Source organism: Mesoplodon bidens (genome assembly GCF_964165515.1).
Source record: "Mesoplodon bidens genome assembly, chromosome: 4".
In the NCBI taxonomy this organism is placed as follows: domain Eukaryota; kingdom Metazoa; phylum Chordata; class Mammalia; order Artiodactyla; family Ziphiidae; genus Mesoplodon; species Mesoplodon bidens.
In genome coordinates, this window is record NC_138160.1 from 1,399,968 (window position 1) to 1,416,075 (window position 16,108).

General features: G+C 54.7%; 1 protein-coding gene across 1 annotated transcript in view; it reads right to left on the minus strand.

The window, feature by feature from the left end:
* Window positions 1–4,207: 4,207 nt before the first annotated feature.
* The window catches only part of SLC6A3 (solute carrier family 6 member 3), a gene marked incomplete at its 3' end in the record, with an annotated part of 33,367 nt that continues 21,466 nt past the window's right edge, over window positions 4,208–16,108 (minus strand). The window contains exons 9-14 of the mRNA XM_081233887.1: window positions 15,542–15,670; window positions 14,800–14,899; window positions 12,271–12,371; window positions 10,946–11,113; window positions 10,003–10,074; window positions 4,208–4,231 (exon numbers count right to left, since the gene is read on the minus strand). Coding sequence (XP_081090013.1) covers window positions 4,208–4,231; window positions 10,003–10,074; window positions 10,946–11,113; window positions 12,271–12,371; window positions 14,800–14,899; window positions 15,542–15,670 — 594 coding nt within the window. The remainder of the gene's footprint in view (window positions 4,232–10,002; window positions 10,075–10,945; window positions 11,114–12,270; window positions 12,372–14,799; window positions 14,900–15,541; window positions 15,671–16,108) is intronic.

Genomic DNA, 16,108 nt, shown 5'->3' on the forward strand with positions numbered 1-16,108 from the left:
CTTTGGTTTTGTTTTCCTAGCTCTGGGTGGGCCTCCTGTGCTCAGTGGGAGGTTGGTTTGCAGGCCCCCGATCTGCTAGGAGGCTCCGTCAGTGGTGTTGGGGCCCTGGGGGTCCTTGGGGGGATGAGGGGAGCAGGAAGTCCCCCCGAGGTCAGGGCGTGGCAGCATCTTCCACAGGGGACCACGGAACACAGGACTTGCTAATTAAGTGTCTCAAAAAAAGTGACCTTTTCCTGTTGTCAGTGACCAGGAGACAGGTCAAGGTGCTGGTCAGGTGCATCTATAGAGATTAAGGGAGAAGTTGTGGAGCAAAACCAAAGAAAGCCAACTACGGAGGAATCCATTTACCCTTCAAATCACCTATTTCACTGTTGCCAAACTTTTATTAAAATGCTCCTCTCAAAGGAAAAATCACATGGCTTTTCTGGGCTTTAACACCCAGATTTTGTGTCTAAAGGTCACTGGGTGAAGAGTGTCGATCTGATGGCAAAGTGCAATGTAGACAGAGGGACCGAGGCCTCCCATCAACAGAACTAGGGCACAGGCAGCCTCTTCCTGCCCAGGGAGCTGGTTTCTGCACCAGGTTAGTGTGGAAAGAAAACACTTCTTCAGGCGTTTCAAAATTGACATGTTTCGCTTGTATTAAAGAACCTGACCTCCCCTTGGAGAACAGACGCCAAACACAGCATTCAGATGGCTAGCACCACTGGGGTGTGTGAGACTGGACCAGAATGATAGACTTTTAGATGTAATACAGGACTTTCCACCATCTGTGTTTCCACCCATCTACCTACCTGTCCATCCACCCAAGTACACACCATCTACCCATCCATCCATCTATCCATCCATTCATCCATCCAACCATCCATCTAATCCATCTATCCATCCATCCACCCATCCACCCGCCTACACACCCATCCATCCATCCATCCATCCATCCATCCAACCATCCATCGAATCCATCCATCCATCCACCTATTACCCATCCACCCATCCATCCATCCATTCAACCATCCATTATCCATTCATCCATTCACCCATCAACCCACCCACGCACCCATCCATCCATCCACCCACCCACCCACCCACCCACCCACACACCCATCCATCCACCCACCCACCCATCCATCCATCCACCCATCCATCCACTCATCCGTCCACTCACCCATCCATCCATCCACCATTCCTCCACTTACACATTCATCATCCGTCTATCAATCTAACCACTTGCTCATGAGCCCTCCATCCACCCACCCATCCACCCGCCCACACACCCATCCATCCATCCATCCATCCATCCAACCATCCATCTAATCCATCCATACATCCACCTATTATCCATCCACCCACCCATCCATCCACCCATCCACCCACCCATCCATCTACCCATCCACCCACCCACACACCCATCCATCCATCCATCCATCCATCCAACCATCCAATCCATCCATCCATCCACCTATTATCCATCCACCCATCCATCCATCCATTCAACCATCCATCCATCCATTCATCCATTCACCCATCAACCCACCCACCCACCCATCCATCCATCCACCCATCCATCTACCCATCCATCCACTCATCCGTCCACTCACCCATCCATCCATCCACCATTCCTCCACTTATACATTCATCATCCATCTATCAATCTAACCACTTGCTCATGAGCCCTCCATCCATCCATCCACCGATCCATCCACCTATTATCCATCCACCCATCCATCCACCCATCCATCCACCCATCCATCCACTCATCCGTCCACTCACCCATCCATCCATCCACCATTCCTCCACTTACACATTCATCATCCATCTATCAATCTAACCACTTGCTCATGAGCCCTCCATCCATCCATCCATCCATCTACCCATCCATCCATCCATCCATCCACCCATCCATCTACCCGTCCATCCATCCATCCATCCACTCATCCGTCCACTCACCCATCCATCCATCCACCATTCCTCCACTTACACATTCATCATCCATCTATCTAACCACTTGCTCACGAGCCCTCCATCTATCCATTCATCCATCCCTCCGTCATCTGTCCATTCATTGTCTACACACCCATCCATCCATTTTCTATCCCTCTTCCCTCGCTCCTTTCTCCATTTCCTCCTTCTATCCATCCATCAATCCACCCGTCCACCAACCACCCATCTATCCATCCACCTACCCATCCACCTAAATACCCATCCATTAACTCATTCATCTGTAAATATAAATTGAGTGCCACTGTCTACTGTGTACCAAGTCTATTTAAGACAATGGCAGAAGCGAATGAGACCAGCTCAGCCCCTGCTCCCAGGGGAGCTCCTGCTCAAACTGGGGAGGCAGTGAGCACTCTCCATTCCATGGGACACCTTCTGGGGAGGCCTGGGGAGAGTGGGCATTCAAGGAGCACTGAGCAGGGGCAGAACCCAGAAGCGGGGGTCAGAGACGACTTCCAGAGGTGGCATCCAAGCATAATGATATACCACAGAGCTCTCCTCTGGGCTGTGGCCAGAGCTGACTGGTGTCTAGCAGGACCTCTTTGGCCAGCGTGGACAAGAGATCCTTAGGGACCAAAGGCAGGGAGCCACTCAGGACTCAGAAGAGGCACTTGGGCTGGGCAGTAGCAGTGGTCAGACCACATGGCTGGAGTCTGGACACCTGGGGAGACTGCAGGGGAGCTGACCAGGCAGGTGAGGGCTTGAGAGAGAGGTGGGACAGATAGGGGGCAGGAGGGGATGGCGCACAGCCAGCGGGGGCCCTGGGGTGGGTCTGGGTTAAGCCCACTGGACCTGGGAGGCCCAGGGGCTGTGCTTGCTCTTGGCCAGGGAGAGGTGAGTGAAGGGAGGTTTTCAAGGGAGGCGGGGGGCCCGAGGCAGCCTCCAGCACAAAACGACATCGAGCAGGAAGCTGGCTACTCAGCCACGGCCGTTTTCCCATGGGTTTCTTTTATTGTCGGTGACGACCACACAAGAGGCCACTGTGAGACAGATGGACGTGGACAACGTGGGTTTTCTACACGAGCGCTCAACACTCCTGGAAGGACAGGGCGGGCCCGACTCCTCTCGCGCTCCGGTCCGCAAGCTGGTTTCCCCTGAGCGGCTGGCTCCACAGGCCTGGGCCGAGGTCCATTCTCAGGGAAGGCCAAGAAGCCTCCGTGGGCCTGTCTGGCAGTGCCTCTCCTGCGGCCCAGCAGCACGTCCTTGGACTTCGGCCGTGCTCCCTCCAGGATGGCAGTGCTGGGAGCGTTTCTCAGCTGAGGGTCCAACATCCTCGCCAAGGACCACAGGAACGTCAGCAAACAGATTTCAGAAACCAGCCCTGCATTCTGAGAACTGGCTTTGATTCCCATGTCAATACGATTCCAAAAGCCGTTCCCTAAGGAAACAAGTGCTGTTCCTGACGTGACACGTGCCTCAGAGAAAATTCTGGCGGGGTCTCCCTCCCGAGACTGCGGGGCTCCAGGCTGCCACCTCGGGGGCTCTGCGTGGTTGGAGACCCCCACGGGGGACACACTCCTGCTCGTGCCGAGCTCAATTTCTCCGTGGCTGGGGGTCCACGTCGGGCAGGGGTGGTGGCAGCCCACATGCATTTTATGGAGTTTTCTTGTAGCTACAAGGAAATAAACAGCACCCCCATCTCACACCCGGACCCTAGCCCTCCGTGGGCTCTGAGCAGACCTGTGTGACGTGGGGACACGTGGTCCCACTTCGTCACCTTTTGTATGGCTTCCGCCATTTCACCTCTGCACAATTAGGCAAAATATGACACTCGGCTTTTTTAATACGAGCAAAACAAAGGATCCAAGAAGCTATTGTGAGCACTGGGATTCTCAGCAGAGAATCCGTAATCTATAATTTTCGTATTTCTCCTGCACACATGGATGACAGCAAGCTGTGGGCTCCAGGGGGCCCTGGGGTGGGCACGGGAGAAGCGAGCAGCTCTAACGCACAGAACACGACTCAGACGTTTCTACCTGCGGGACGGGCACAGACTAGGTAAGTTACACAGTGACACGGCGGACAGAGGGTCGGCTCCCTGTGGCACAGAGGGTGTGACCAGTCAGGGGAAGGGCTTGAGTGTGTCCAGCGAAGCAGCAGGTATGGCGTGGGCACAGCCCTCCTTTCTCTCAAAGCTCAGATTTTCCTTCTTCGTTGCCTCTGTCCTGCTGTGGATGGTGCCCTGTGGGTCTCCTTCCTCCGCTCCCCTCTACACCACGAGCCAGTGGCGGAGCTGGAACGAAAACAGGGCTTATTCAGGCGTGAAGGGAGGAGCTCCTTGGATAAAAGCAGCTCCTGGGCTGGCGGCCCGGTTTGTAGCTGGGAGATCCCTGAGCCCAGCGGGTGGCTGGGTGACCAGCACTGCTCCTGGGGTACCACAGACCTGACGTCCTTTTTAACTTTATGGAGACAAGTCATCACTTCACAAAGAGATGTTGTCGGCGGGCACAGTGGCCTCAAGGGGCCAGAGCATGGGCCAGCAGCCTCTGCCATCCCTGGCCAGTGTGACATCAGATGCTGGACAGACACTGCATGCCAGCATGCCTGGGCTGGTCCACAGCACTCGCCTACTGGCTCGCATGTGACCTGCGATGCCCCTGGCCCCCTGGGGCCTCTGATCCCAACCCAGTGGAACCCTGCACCCCGTGGTGCTGTCTGCTTTGTGTGACCCTGTGGGTGGGGGATGAGGCCTCGTTCACCGCTCGGGAAAGGGTGAGATGGACAGGGGCCCTATTTAGTTGTCCACAAATGTCATCGCCTGTTATTACCCAGCTGTTAGTTCAGCCTATTTTTGAGCACAAGCCATCCGATCGCACTAACCTAGAGGTGTGGGATAGGGAGGGTGGGAGGGAGGGAGACGCAAGAGGGAAGGGATATGGGAACAGATGTATATGTATAACTGATTCACTTTGTTATAAAGCAGAAACTAACACACCACTGTAAAGCAATTAGACTCCAATAAAGATGTAAAAAAAAAAAAAGAAAAAAAAATTTAAATGATATCTTCTAAATTGAAAAAAAAAAAAAAAAAGAACCGTGTTGTGTAAACATTCCCGGACAAAGACGGGCAGGGCTTGTCTCTGACACAGCCACACCTTGGGTAGGAGGTGCTGCCTCTGGTCCCACCGCAGGGCCCCCCATCACCATCGGGAGAACCTGCTTAGGACACACCCACACAGCAGCCAGAGGGCAGCCAGAAGGCAGGGCTTGAACAGGGACGGCCCGTGGGCCGGAGCAGTGGCTCCCTGGTGACTTCAGACCAGTGCTGAGGCCGGGGGGGCCACACCTGGGACCCCAGCTGAGACCCGACCCCGGGGGTGAAGTGGCCCTCTGTCCTGGCCACAGATGAGCCGAAGGCGACCTTCTCAGAGGAAGGCGTGCTTATGGGGCCGCTCAGAGTCCCCACAGGTGGAGATCAAGCCATGAAGCTGCAACCAGGAGAGCAGAAACACGGGCAGCAGCCACCCCGAGCGGGTCGGCAAGAACCAGAAACTCCAGTTCAGATCCCCATGGACCAGAGAGGTTGTGATCCTCGGATTACTGGGCAGCTGTGTAAGAAATTGTTTAAAAAGTGATAGATGCCACTTACGTGCTGCACAGTTCACAGGGCCCACTGCTGCTTCCACAGAAGTGAACAGTGTAACCGTCAGCGACGGGGGACACAGGAAGGGGGCACGTGACGGAGACGCGTCTCCATCACTGCACACGTGACACTTCCGTGTGCAGCGTCAAGGTGAACGGCCACAGCCACAGACAAAGACATTTCTGGTCCAGGGAATTCTCTGGCGGTCCAGTGGTTAGGACTCGGCGCTTTCACTGCCTGGTCGGGGAACTAAGAACCCGCAAGGTGCGCAGCTCAGCCAAAAAGAAAAGAAGGATATTTCTGGTCCAGATGGAGTAATGGGGACTGAATATATTCTACCATCTGACACGGCTTAAAATGAACAAAATATACATAATAATGGGTTTTCAGACACAGGAGGCCAGACGACAGAGGACAGATTCCCCGAGGGAGACAAGCAAGGGGATCTGTCCAACTGCCCCACTGCGGCCTCGGCCTCGAGGGGCTTTCTAGGCTTCAGCGGGGGAGGGGACGACCAGGTGGGGCAGCGACCCCCTGGCCTGATGAGGTGGGGTGAGTGCTGGGGAGCCCAAGGCGGCTGGAGTTCACAGGATGGAGCTGCAGAGGGGCGAGTGCGGCACTGAGGGCCCTGGGCACGTGCACAGGGACCCGAGGGTTCAGCTGAGCATTCAGGGCACTCGAGGCTGGAGACACCCTCCCGGCAGGATTTGGGAAATGTCTCTGAAACTCACAGGACAGGAGCTGTGCCCACCCTGCAGCCAGGCTGGAGCATCTCCTGGATTTCAGGGCGCCAGGTAGAGTGTTCACCCAGGTCTTGCACCAGCACTGGAAACCGCCCCCCACTAAATGCCGCTCTGGTCCCACCTAACTAGTCTTAAAAACCAAGTCCCCCAAAGATCAAACTGTCTCCGAGTAACTTAATGACGACCCAGAACAGAGCTCAAGAATATGTAAAGAAACACAAACATATCCAGCCTCTAACAAGGTAAAACTCACAATATTCAGAATCCAATTAAAAATGACCAGATGTGTGAAGCAGCAGAAGAATTCAACCCCTTATGAGAAAAGTCAACTGACACTGACCCGGCACAGACACAGATGTTGACACTGGCAGATGAGGGAATTACACAGTGATTATAACTGCAGTCCATATGTCCAAAAGGTAAGTAGAGGCGTGATGAAGGACATAAAAAGACCCAGCGTGAACTTCTAGAGATGAAAACGACAACGTGTGAAATGATAGGTGTGCTAGATGGGATTATTAGCAGATTAGACTTTGCAGAGGAAAAAATTAGTGGACCAAACAAAAGCAACAGAAAGCACGCAAAATAAAACACACAAAGGGAAGAGAATTAATGTGGCCTAAAATATGGGTAACTGGAGCCCGTGACCTTAGGGGGTGGGACAGAAAAAAATGGAAGAAATAATAGCCCAAAATTTCCAAATACACTGAAAATTATAAACCCACAGTTCCAAAAGGCTCAGCAGACTGTGGGTATGAGAAGCATGAAGTACAGTGCTGGAACCGTGCACGGTGGAGAAATGAACCCAAAGACTCAGGCAGCGTGATGCCCTTTCAATAAATTTAAAAACAACTGAAACCAAACAGTCTACTTTTCAGGAATATAGCAGTACCTACAGATGCAACAAAACTGTGCAGCAGAAAATGCATGGGAAATATTCAGCTAGATTGAGATGGTGTTGACTTCAGGGGCAGGAGGGTGGCAGACACGGAGGTAGACGTGAGTTACTATCAAGGTGGAGTTTTGTATGGTTGTTCACAAGGGTTTATTTTGTTATGTGGTTAAATAAATGAAAAACAGCCATGGGTGGACTAATGTACAATGCTGCACCCGGACACAAAACCTAAAAAGACACCTGAAAGAGTATGAGACCCGGAGGAGCCAGGGAAGCCCCATATGGCAGAGCCCAGGACGGAAGCAGAGAAGCAAGGGGCAAGATTTAAGTAGGGCTGCAAAGTTCCCAGAACTCACAAAAACCATGAATTTACAGACCCTGGGCACACAAGAGATGCCAGGAGGAATAAGTAAATAAAACTACTTATAATAACTTTGCAATAATATAAATAAAAGAAATCTATGCCCAGACACGTCACAGGGAAACTGCAGCACCAAATGCAAAGGAAGCTGGAATGGGTCCGGGGACCCCGCCCCATGGGGCCACATGTCTCAGCAGGACTGCAGGGCTGCAGGTGGAGAACCACCATCTTCAGAATGCTGAAAGACCATAACTTGATCGAGAGCCACATGCCTGTGGAAACTCTGTCATAAATAAGGGCCCAGTAAAGACATTCACAGACACACAACAGTGAGGAAGTTTATTAAGACACCCCCTTAAAGGAATGTCTGAAGGATGCTTCTTAGAAAGGCAAGAAAATGGTCCTCAAACGAAAGACGTATATGCCAAAAAGTAGAGTGAACAAATAAACACTGGACATGCACACTTGTCCAGGGAAGTTTCTGGACAAAATAACAACAATAATAATAGTGACTAATTTGTGGGTTAAAAATGACATAAATGGAATATTGGACAATAATAGCTTATTAATCTGTAGGAGGAAAATTTAAGTCCTTGTGATATTCAGGATGGGTGTTCAGATAATGTTTAACTTTATACTTAAAGTGAAATATGCATGGTACAATTTCACAAACAACTATAAAATGAATAGAATAAAGTATATAAATTCCAAACAGAGAGGAAAGAGTAGAACAAGAAAAAAAAAAGACCAAAAAAATCAATCATAAAAGGCAACAATAAGGTGGAAAAATAAACATTAAAAAATGGAACAGGTTGGGCCTCCCTGGTGGCGCAGTGGTTGAGAGTCCGCCTGCCGATGCAGGGGATACGGGTTCGTGCCCCGGTCTGGGAGGATCCCATATGCCGCGGAGCGGCTGGGCCCGTGAGCCATGGCCGATGGGCCTGCGCATCCGGAGCCTGTGCTCCGCAACGGGAGAGGCCACAACAGTGAGAGGCCCGCATACCGCAAAAAGAAAAAAAAAAAAAAAAAAAAAAAAAAAAAAAAAATGGAACAGGTTAAAAAATAGCAGAATCAAGCCCAACTGTACCATAATCAACAAATATAAATGGATTAATCTGCCCAGTTGCCAGACTAAAGCATTCCAGTGTGTTCGAGGTTTGCTAAAGACACCTAAATGTTAAGATGATTGCAAAGTTGGAAGTTAAAAGATCACAAAAGACATTTCAGGTAAACTCAAAAGAAACCTAGTGCAGCTGTAGTCACCTCAGACAAGAAGGACTTTAAGAGCAAAAACACAGCAAGGGAGCAAGGATCGGCCAAGTAGATGTGATAATTCTGAACCCATAGCTGTCCCAGAAAACAGGCTCAGAATAGATAAAGCAAAACCCAGTACAACTACAAGGGAAACTTGGACAAATATGCTTTCAAGGTCAGATATCCCATAAATATCTACTGATTACTGATGGTTAAACAGAGCTAAAATGTGCAAAATTGTAAAAGATTTGAACAACGCAGTTACAAGCCCAATCTAATGGACAGAAGGAGAATTGCATATCAACAATTGGAGAATACATCTCATCTGAAGATACATGTAGCATTTATAAAATTTGATTAGGTACTTGGCCATAAAGGAGTATCAATACACTCCAAAGAATGAGTAAAAAGGTGTCTGAACCCAATGCAATTAATTTAGAAATCAATAATAAAAAGATAAATGAAACATCCCCATATATTTGGGAATTTAAAGGCAGACTTCTAAGCATTCATGGGTGGAAGAAGTCACCATGAAAATTAAAATATGCTTAGAACTAAATGATACACAAAATGCTATGTTAAAAGTTGTGACATATAGCTGATTCACTTTGTTATACAGCAGAAACTAACACAACACTGTAAAGCAATTATACTCCAATAAAGATGTTAACAAAAATTTCTCATTATAAGAAAAAAAAGTTGTGGAACACAGCCAACAGGGTATTCTGAGGGAAATTCTTAGCCTTGAATGCTTATGTTAGAAAAGAAGAAAGGTTGAAAATTAATGATCCACGGTCTAAATTAAGAAGTTAGTAAATGTATGACAGAGTAGACCAATGAAAGTAGGAGGGAGAAATAATGACAGAGCTGGAATGAATGAGACAGAAAGCAAAGCACAAACAGAGCATCCTGCACCAGGTCACGACCCTTCAAGCTGCATAAGGGGCAGTTCTCTGTCCCAATAGGCCCCCACCCCCACCCCTGCCTAAAATCATGCCCCTTACACAGCTTTCGAGTCAGAGTGTCCACGTCCTGGAAGGACTTGGCTGTGCAGCATTCACAGCTGATGCTGGCGTCCTGACCAAGCACCTCGCTCTGGGGTTGGAGGAGGGAGCACCCACCCAGGGAACCTCCGCTCCCAGCCAGCAGTGGGGAGAGTGGCACTCACTGTGAACTGGCGCACCTCCCCTCTGTCCACCTGCTCGTGTTCCTTCTCGGGCGTGATGGCGTAGGCCAGTTTCTAGAAGAGAAGGAGCAACTGTGGGCGCCGGCCCAGCCTCAGCGGGGTGAATGGGCCCTGGTCAACTGCTGTCGATGTGGGAGCTGATGGCTTGGGTCTCCTTAGACCCTGGAGCAAAGTCCAGCCCAACTTGGAGTAGCCACTACTGGAGGAGGTTCGTCTCCACGTCAAGCTCACGGTGGGCCCTGAGCAAAGGTGTCCTCCATCTCTTCCAGGAATCCCGGCACCAAGATGTGAGGTGGAGGGACCCCCGTGCCCAGCCCACCCACCCCCTCCTTCATAGGTGACGCAGGAGCATGCCCGATCGACTGTGAGGCCCAGAGCCACCCCCAGCCCACACGAGGGTGCCCGCCTGGGGATCCCGCTGGCCCTGCTCGGCCCCACATGGACTCGGCCCCAGGAGAGGGCGGGTCCCCTGCTTCCACCCCCACCCTCAGACCACTGACCTTCCACCTGCACTGCACACTGTAGAGCATGTGTGCACACACACAGAGAGACACACAGGCAAGTACGCACGTGTATGTGCCCACGTGTGTGTGCCCACGTGAGGACACACACACACCAAGACAGGCACACACAGGTGAGCGCACACCCCCCCCAAGACAGGCACACACAGGCGTGTACACACACACATGCACACACAAAGACAGGCACACACACACACGAACGCATGTACGCACAGGCACAGCCCATCCTCACACCAGCCCACGTGTCTCTGGCATGATCTCCGGCCCTTCCAGCCCCTCCTGCTGGGCAGAATGAGCAGGCGGGGGTAGGCCTGGGACAGGGACACCCGCCTGACCTTGTTGGTGGCCTCACGATCGGGGGCGGGGGGGAAGGGCAGGTGAAGGAGACCTGTCCAGATACACACCTCCCTCGAGGAGCCGGGCAGGGTGCAGAACTTGTAGGCGGCGTAGATGGGCACCACGGACATGGAGGAGGCGGCGATGGCCCAGCCCAGTGCGTTGGCCCACTCGGGGAAGATGTAGGCTCCGTAGTGCGGGGGCCGGAAGGTTGCGACGCTGACCACAACCACAAACTGAAACCGAGGGGCAGGGGTCAGGGGCGGCTGGGGCAGGGGTACCAGCGGGTGGCTCCGGTGGAGGGTCCCCCGCACAACGGGACTAGGCCGAGAACCCAGGCAGCGGGCGTCTGTGTGCACTCTGCAGACTGGGGCTGCTGCAGGACGGGGCGGGGGTGCTTGGGGGGCGCACACCCCTCCAATTCTGAAGTCTGATGGGCGGGGATTCTCTCACTGTCCCTTGTAAACCTCACAGGTTGCCACACGGGGAGAAGCAGGACACCTGGCTGGTCTGGAGGTCACAGGCCCCAGGCTGCTGGGTAGCTGGGGGTGACCAGCAGCCCCTGCAGGTTTGGAGCAGCTCAGGGAGCTTGGGGCTCGAACTGGGAACCTCACCCCCACTCTGCCTCCTCTCTCACTGGCCCTCGGGGTGGAGGGGGTGCTGCCCGAGGCCCCTGCCCCATCCGTGGACACCCTGGGGGCCGCTGGGCTGGCTGGGCAGGAGGAGGGCCAAGGTCACGAGGTGCTCGCTGTCCTGGGCTCTGCACTCAGAGCTGGACGGCCGCTAAACGGCTGCCTGGGGCCACCAGACAGGGCAGGCAGTTCCAGCTTTGTGAGCCACTGGGGCTCGGCCACAGCCACCTGGCTCTGAGGTTGTGGTGTGGACGCGTGGATGAACCAGAACGGCCGTGTTCCAACGCAACAGGCGGTGGGTGGACCTGGCCGCAGGCCCGAGCTTGCAGACCCCTGGCCTGGACGACAGCAGCTACTGGGGAGCCCTGGGGGCCGCGCTGTCACAGAACCTGAGCGGCTCCCGTCCGGCCTCGCATCTGAGCACCTGTCTTCCCAGGTTCTCACCCTTCTCTCGGGCCTCCAGGCAGAGGTCAGCTGACGCCCTCCAAGCACAGGGGCCGAGCAGGACGCACACGGGCCTTAATCGGGTGGGACCCCTGCCTCCCGTGAGTGGTTTCTCAGTGGCTCCAGTCGGGGGGGATCTTCAGGAGACCAGAGGATGTGGGGGGCCAGCCTGCCCTCCTGCCTGAGTTTGGTGACCCGCCGACTCCCGCCCGTGGAGACCCTGGTCCCCGGGCAGCACCGAGCCCCTCCCCCATCATCAGGCATGTGTGGCCCCTGCTGGACCGGGTGGCGGGGGAGCGGGGAAGGAGGGGCCTCACCAGGAGGAAGCATGGGCTGATGAACTTCCAGCACAGCCGCCAGTAGAGGCTGGGCCGCTGCCCGGTCATCTGCTTGATGTCGTCGCTGAACTGCCACACGCCTGCGGGGAGGTGGCCAAGCAGGCGGTCAGCACGGCATCTGCCCGAGACGCGGGCCCCGCCGGGCCCCCACCAACCCCGGGGCCACCCCCAGCAGACCTGGAGCTCGGGCTGCACGCTGGTGCCCAGGCCGCCCCACCCAGCCACCCAGGGGTCTTGCTGACCCAGGCCCAACGCATGTCCCCGTGGTGACACTGGGATCACTGATGACCCCAAGGGGGCCTGTGGGGCCTCCGCCCTCCTCCCATCTCAGCTCCTCCTCCCCGTGGCTCACGGTCATCCCTGCTTCCCCTCTGTAATCACTTTTTGTTCATTTACAAAAATCATGGTAAAATATATATAAGACTTACCATTTTAACCATTTTTAGTGCACAGCTCAGTGGCATTACGTACATTCACACTGTTGTGCGAGTACCACCACCATCATCTCCAGAACTTTCTCATCCTCCCCAACTGAGATTCGGTCCCCATTAAGTGCTCACTCCCCATCCCCTCACCCAGCCCATGCCACGCCCCCATCCTACTTTCTGTCTGTGTGAACCTGACTCTTCCAGGGACCTCATGGGACTCCTACAGGATCTGTCCTTCTGTGGCTGGCTTATGTCACTGAGCAGAATGCCCTCAAGGTCCATCCATGTTGTAGTAGCATATGCATCAGAATGCCCTTTTTAAGGCTGAACGACATTCCGTTTGTGTGAACAGTCATGCTTTTGTAAGGAAAGCTACTTCTAGAAGCTCCATGTGCCGCAGCTTTCTCCAGATCTTACAGTGATTTCTCTTGCCCTGAGCCTGGCCTGGCCTCTGGTCACGTGACAGCAGCTGGTTGGCCGAGTCTTGTGTCACATGCGGGGACACAGCAGAGCTACACCTCCATGCAGAATCCCCTCTTCACACTCCAACCCCATCAGCAGATCCCGGACTCGGACCCTGGAGAAGTTGGGTGGAGGAGGCTGAACCCAAAGGCCAGCAAAGATGGGCGTGTCCACCAGGCCCCTCGGGCCCTCAAGCAGGTCCAGGGCAGGCCAGCCCCTCCTGCGCCGGGTCATCCTCTCTGAGACCACAGGGACCTGGGGGCACTGAGAGGTGGGCGCGTTCTGGGTGCGAATGGCCGTCTGGAGAAACGGCGTGACCTCTGTCTTTGGAGGCTTTGGGAAGCACCTGGTCCCTGCAGGGCCAGCCTGCCTCCCGTCTCCGCCAGCCCCACGTTCATGGCTGTGGGATACGTTTGAAGCACTTTCTCTCCTTCTCTGAGGTTTTATTTTGAGGTGGGGAGATTATAATTTAAAGCTATAGACAAGTATTGATTCCAGGTGCCAATGAAAGCACAGAGAGCTTGATATTTCCCTTTTCTGTAGAAAAGTAAATATAATTGGAAGAGTATTCTTGGGATATGAACTATTTGCCAGGTTAAGCCTCTCAAAGCTAGAGTGAGTGCTTTTCAGGTTATAATTCCAGGGCCGAGGCAGAGACCATGACCCCCTCATGTGACACCAGGGCTGCTGCGAGTCTGTGGTTCTTGAACAGCACAGGCCTTTGGCTTTGGGCTGAAGCACATACACATGCAGGGGAGTGTGCCCGTTATCTCGAGCTTTCACTGCAAACTCCCCCACAGATACCTGGCCAGGAGAGCTGAGTGGCACCATGACCCCAGGTCACATGAAAGAAACGGAGAGAGAGCAAGGTGGGCCCGGGCAGTAGGCTGGAAAGGGCACAGCTTCTGCAGCTGTCAAACCTACAGCAGGACATCCCAGGAGATGTGGCGGGCACCCCAGGAGGGGCCGGGCAGCACAGCTGCAGGCTGGGCCGTGCCTCTTCCAGGGGCTGCCTGCTGACCAGCAGGCCCCTGACCTCGAGGGGCTCCCAGTCCTAATCCACGAGTGAGCGCTGAACCAGGGCGGGGGGTGGTCTGGAGTCCAGGTGGTGCTGTCCGCGCAGGGTCAGGAGTTCTGGCCCGACGCTGGACAGCGGCTCTCTGGACACTACCGTCACCCCTCCCGTCTGCTGAGGGCCTTAGTGGCACGTCCCCAGAGAGAAGCCCACTCAGCCTGCTCCCCTGCCACCTCGGCGCTGGTCGACTGTGCTCAGCAAATGCGGAGACCTCGCCTCCAGCACCAGCCAGTGTCCCAGCGTCCTTGCAAATCCTTCCTCCTCAAGAACCAGCAGCGTGATTATGTGGCCACACCGAGTGCTCTGACCGCAGTAAGGATTTCGGGCTGCCGTCCAGGCTGTCTACACTGATCCACTGAACAGCTGGCTGCCAAGCCTCCTCTGTGATGTGTGGTGACCACAGTGGAGGGCAGCTTTGCCAAAAAGGAAGCAGCACAGTGACAAAGCCCACGGACGCCGGCCCGGCCGGTCGTAGTGACAGCGCAGGGGCTGGGTCTTTGTGGTTGGAGCACAGCAGCCCCCCGAGGAAAGCTCCGTCCTTACCGTAGAACCAGGCCACCCCGATGACCTCCATGAGCACCCCGAAGAGGATGGACGTGCCGGCCGCAAAGTGGTCCAGCAGCGTGAAGACATAGATGCCACCCTAGGAGAGAGCGGGGAGCGCCTGCTGAACCCGGGGTGCCCGGCGCGGCGCGCCTCGCCCACCAAAGTGCGCTTGCCAAAGCAGAAACCTGGCCCGCAGTGTCAGGTGACAGACAACGTCTATTTTACTCCCTAGAGAGTGTTATTTGAATCACTAAAATTCAGTCCACAAGCAGCTGCTTAGGGACCCATCTATTCCGGAAAAGAAAAACTTCTCTCCTCCCCAGCAATTAGGGATGAAAGCAAAGCAAATGCCAAAGTTGGCAGGGCCTCTGTGAGGGGGAGGACCTGGGTCCTGCATCCCCCCGACAGGCCTCCCCTGACCCTCCTGCCCCACAAATCCACGGGCTCTTCCCAGGGAGCTCTCCAGGTTCCGAAACACTCCAGACCAAGTGCTCAGGCACCCAGGGACCGCGTGAGACCATGGTGACGCTGAGTGACCGTGGCTCCCTGCATGTGCTCAAGGCCACCCCGAGAGTGACCACAGCCACCCGCGTATTACAGGTCGCGGGTTGTCTGGAGGGGTGCAGCCCTCGGAAATGCCGTGCTTCTGTCTGGTCTGACAGCGCTAACCACTGCTGCCCAACACCAAACGCTAAGGAGACATCGTCGGTCGGGCGAGCGCAGGTGCGCAGGTACGTACATTGGTGACGCAGAAGAGGGAGAGAAGGAAGGTTGCCAGGACGATGAGGAGGGTGAAGAGCTCCCGGTGCCTGTGCAGCAGCTGGAACTCATCGATGAGCCCGGTGATCACCGACTCCATCCCGCCCATCTGCAGCCGACACAGGGCAGAGGAGCGCTGGGGGCGGGGCCGGCGCTCTGCGCCCCGCCTAGGCCCCCATACGGGTAACTCGACGGACGCGCACAGAGTCAGGAGCTGCACGGTGTCTGGGGTGCACAATGCACCCTCGGCAAGGGCTGCTCTGGACACACGGCCACTGGAGAGGGAGGACCTGGGGTGGATGCCCTGTCCTCTGGTGAGCATTTGCCAGAGGGGGTGGAGTGCTACGTGGCCCTCGTAATACCGTCCCCTGCGTCGCCACAAAGGCTCAGCTCTGCTGGGCTTTTCTAAGCAAGTGTCTGTCCCACAAGCACAGCTTAGTTTTGCTCCCGGGGAGGACCTGGCCATGTCCTCACTGATTAAGACCTCCTGACTCTCAGTGCTGTCGTGATGGGGTGTCACCCGCGAGGCCCGGCCAGCTGGGGGGCC